Source organism: Sphaeroforma arctica (genome assembly GCF_001186125.1).
Source record: "Sphaeroforma arctica JP610 unplaced genomic scaffold supercont1.2661, whole genome shotgun sequence".
Classification (NCBI taxonomy): Eukaryota; class Ichthyosporea; order Ichthyophonida; genus Sphaeroforma; species Sphaeroforma arctica.
Window position 1 is genome coordinate 1 of NW_014037897.1, and position 3,442 is coordinate 3,442.

Here is a 3,442-nt window from a genome sequence, read left to right on the forward strand (position 1 = left end):
AAATGTACGTACGTGGTTGTGTTTAGATGTATACTATGTGTACGAATTCACATATATATCGATAATTGTGAGAAGAGTATATTTAATCATTCAAGCATTCGCATGCGCAGCAGATGAACCATAAACACAGAGGTAGATAATGTATATTCCACCACACACATATTTGCATCAAATAATACGCGTTTATATTCCGCGTATAATACGAACAATACGCATAACTTGAGAATCAAGATTCGTTAATGTAGAAAATGACGCGATATTGTTCTTGGTAGTAGCACGTGAGGTTTGCAATAGGAACATTTCGTGAAAAGTTAGAGACGCCCACCTGCCGGTCTGACTACGTTTTCACTTCGGTTTCTCACCGGTACCGCGCAGATGGCGGTGCCTCTTTGCAGTTCAACACAACAATTATCACAGCGCAATGTAGGTTCGGACGTTTCTAAGATCAAAAGTAGCAAAAACGGAACAACTAACTGAAGTCTCATACGCAGCTCAGAACAGCGTGTTCCTTGAAGCCCATCATTATGGACTTGCTCATATCTCCCAACAAAACTCACAAGAACATGCCGTCATGATAGTAAAGGTGTTTATTGTCTGTGCGGCTATGCGTGACTATTTTTTTCTCCTACAAATAGACCGAGTACAAAGGAAAATCGATTAGTCGATTTCTATGTAGGAATATGCTATATAAGTGTAGTAAACAACCTACTTGCACATACAAGTGGGGCAACCAAACTCGTCCATCACATTGCCCTGAGGACAGTAAATCGCACACACATAACCACAGTCAGCTGGAGGTGCAGTCAGCGAATCTGCTTGGTCCTGGTCTGCCATTTCATTTTCGGCTGATTCCTCTTCTGCGTATGGCGCAGAAAAGTTAGATTGAATCACATTCCATTCTACATTTTGTTCGGACGTATCATCGTTCACAGAAGTATCTAAATTTGGTACAGGGAAGTAAGTTTGTGGTATGTTCCACTTCGCTTCCTGTTCTGGCATTCCATTGATCTCAGTAGTGTCAATGTTTGGTGCAGGAAAGTAGGTCGGAGGTACGTTCCACTCCACATTTTGTTCCTGTTCCGGCGCCACATCCGGCGCGGCAACATTTGAGTGTGAGTCCGGAAAGCTGGTCTCAGGTACATTCCAGTCAACGATTTCCTCATTGATATTGTTCTTAGGTTGATTGATAGCAGAATCTTCGTCCTGCATACAGGGTCTCTGTTCCTTCTTCATCTGCCGGTCTGTTTTGGCCGCCTGTCCATCCTTCTTGGATACGTCGCTTTTTGGCGGACGCTGTTGCTGTGCTCGGTTGTTGTTTGCTTTGTGTATTCCCTCGCATATATTATTCGAATCCTCAGCAGCCAAGCACGTTGATACACATTGTTTCATTTCCGCTTTGGGCAAATCAGAACAGCTTGTGCAACTGTTGTTGATAAAATCATAGCAGGCCGCCTTCGCTTTCATCTTGACTACTCGTTCACCGCACACGCTGGAACTACCTTCCGTTTCCAAGCAATTTAAAACGCACTCCCGCCGACTTGTTTCCAGGCCTGCCTCCTTGCACCCTCCACAAGTAGTATGAATAAACTCACGACAGGACGCGCTAGGCGCGTGGGGCATCGTATTTGCAGTAGCGTTCCATGCCACGATGCTCACCAAGAATAAGAAAAAATTCTTTGAGGCAACCATTTTGATTTAAAATTAGATACAGTGTATACTCTGTGAAGTCAGCAACAAGAATGAACGTTATGATCGGAATCCGTATATTCTTATAATACACTATCATCGACCACAAAATAGTGTTCGTCAACTGTCAAGACTCAAGTTGTCGTCAAGTTGCTCTAAAAAGTGAAGTATGTATTAAAAAGTGAAGTATGTATGTATTACGTTTTTTATATAAATAAAAACCTTGTGAAGAATGTCGATGTGCGAAAATGTATCGTTTCGAGTGGATCATATGTTACAAACAAATTCCTTTTTTTTTATCCATGGTGTTCGAGCTTCGATCTTATGAAAAATATTTCACCGGGCTCTGGGCTCCAGGCTCCGAGCCTCCGCCCTCCGGCCAACGAAATATGTACTTTGTTTTAAAAACAACAACAAAAAAAAACAACAAAAAGTCAGTTTTGACTCCAGAGTATGTATGTATTTACTATATAGTGACTAGTGGGTACAATCAGTACATACGGAGTCCAGACTCCAGAGGTAGAATTAAATTAAAAAAAGATCTGCAGACTGCAGGAGCAGGGTCTTCAGTCTTCAGTCTTCAGGCTTCAGTCTCACCTGCCACTTCACTCTTCAAAGTTCAGAGGGAGCTATCAGCTATGTATGTATATTTAGCGACACTTAGGAGTTACGACGCTATGGTTGGATTCGCGAATTTAATCATAGGCTACTCTGAACAAATCCCCCGGGGCATTTTTTGTTTGTCATAATATTTATTGCAATAGAGATTAGACTTTAGAGGGTGAATTCAGAATTGGAACCTTGGAAGTCTATGGACATGCATACTACGTTCTTTGTAACAGAATTCGAGCAGCAATTCATGGTAGCATACAAGGAGTTAGGGGTCTGGAGCAGCAACCTATTCCATACCGGGTGTTATGGGCTATTCGCCTGACTACACCACTGCCTTAGTAGCAATGCGATGGGACAAGGGATGAAGTCAAATCTGTGCGAACTCTGTCGCCCTGGCCCCTGGGGGCTGGTACATATGAGGTCGCGACATGTCGTCTGAAAAAACCCATGTAAACGTCCGTCGCGACGTGTCGTCTGAAACATGTCGTATGTCGTTTAGATATACATACTGGACATGTTGTCATACATACAGTCGGAATTTTTTTTCTCGGAATTTTCATGTTCACCCATTGATAATCTATGAAAGGTCCCGTGATGAGTGGCGAAATTTTTAGATATTGATAATTCAGAGGGTCTAATTTCTTCAATCTTGAGTCGGCCATAAGACATGTCGCGACCCCAATGTCGCGACATGTCGCCTAAAGAAACAGGTAAACGACCGTCGCGACGTGTCGCTATGGGCAAAAGGCATGTCGTTTACCAGCTCAGCAGTGAGTGTCACCACAGTCAGTCAGTCACCACTTACCAGTCAGGCAGTCACCAACTCACCACTCAGTCACTCACCAGTAACCACTCAGTTGCTCACTCAAGAAGTGACCCTCTCTCTCTACATTGTCTATAGTCTACATACTCATAGACTCTCACGGTCTCAACTCTCACCGTGTCCACTGTCACCACTCACTGAATTGCCAGTCACCACTCACCAGTTACCAGTCACCAGTCACCAGTTACCAGTCACCAGTCACCAGTCACCAGTCACCAGTCACCAGTCACCAGTCACCAGTCACCAGTCACCAGTCACCAGTCACCAGTCACCAGTCACCAGTCACCAGTCACCAGTCACCAGTCACCAGTCACCAGTCAT

General features: G+C 43.9%; 2 protein-coding genes across 2 annotated transcripts in view; one reads left to right on the forward strand and one right to left on the reverse strand.

The window, feature by feature from the left end:
* Positions 1-569: 569 nt before the first annotated feature.
* SARC_12863 (hypothetical protein) lies at positions 570-1,825 on the reverse strand. Its single transcript, XM_014293021.1, has one exon. It carries the CDS (start codon positions 1,687-1,689, stop codon positions 706-708), a length of 984 nt encoding a protein of 327 aa, XP_014148496.1. The 5' UTR covers positions 1,690-1,825; the 3' UTR covers positions 570-705.
* A 1,140-nt stretch (positions 1,826-2,965) lies between these two features.
* The window catches only part of SARC_12864 (hypothetical protein), a gene marked incomplete at both ends in the record, with an annotated part of 1,099 nt that continues 622 nt past the window's right edge, over positions 2,966-3,442 (forward strand). The window contains 2 exons of the mRNA XM_014293022.1: positions 2,966-3,008; positions 3,271-3,423. Coding sequence (XP_014148497.1) covers positions 2,966-3,008; positions 3,271-3,423 — 196 coding nt within the window. The remainder of the gene's footprint in view (positions 3,009-3,270; positions 3,424-3,442) is intronic.

What these genes read in the sequence shown, in the direction of transcription:
- SARC_12863 (XM_014293021.1), bottom strand. Translation starts at nt 1,689, where the DNA reads ATGGTTGCCTCAAAGAATTTTTTCTTATTCTTGGTGAGCATCGTGGCA.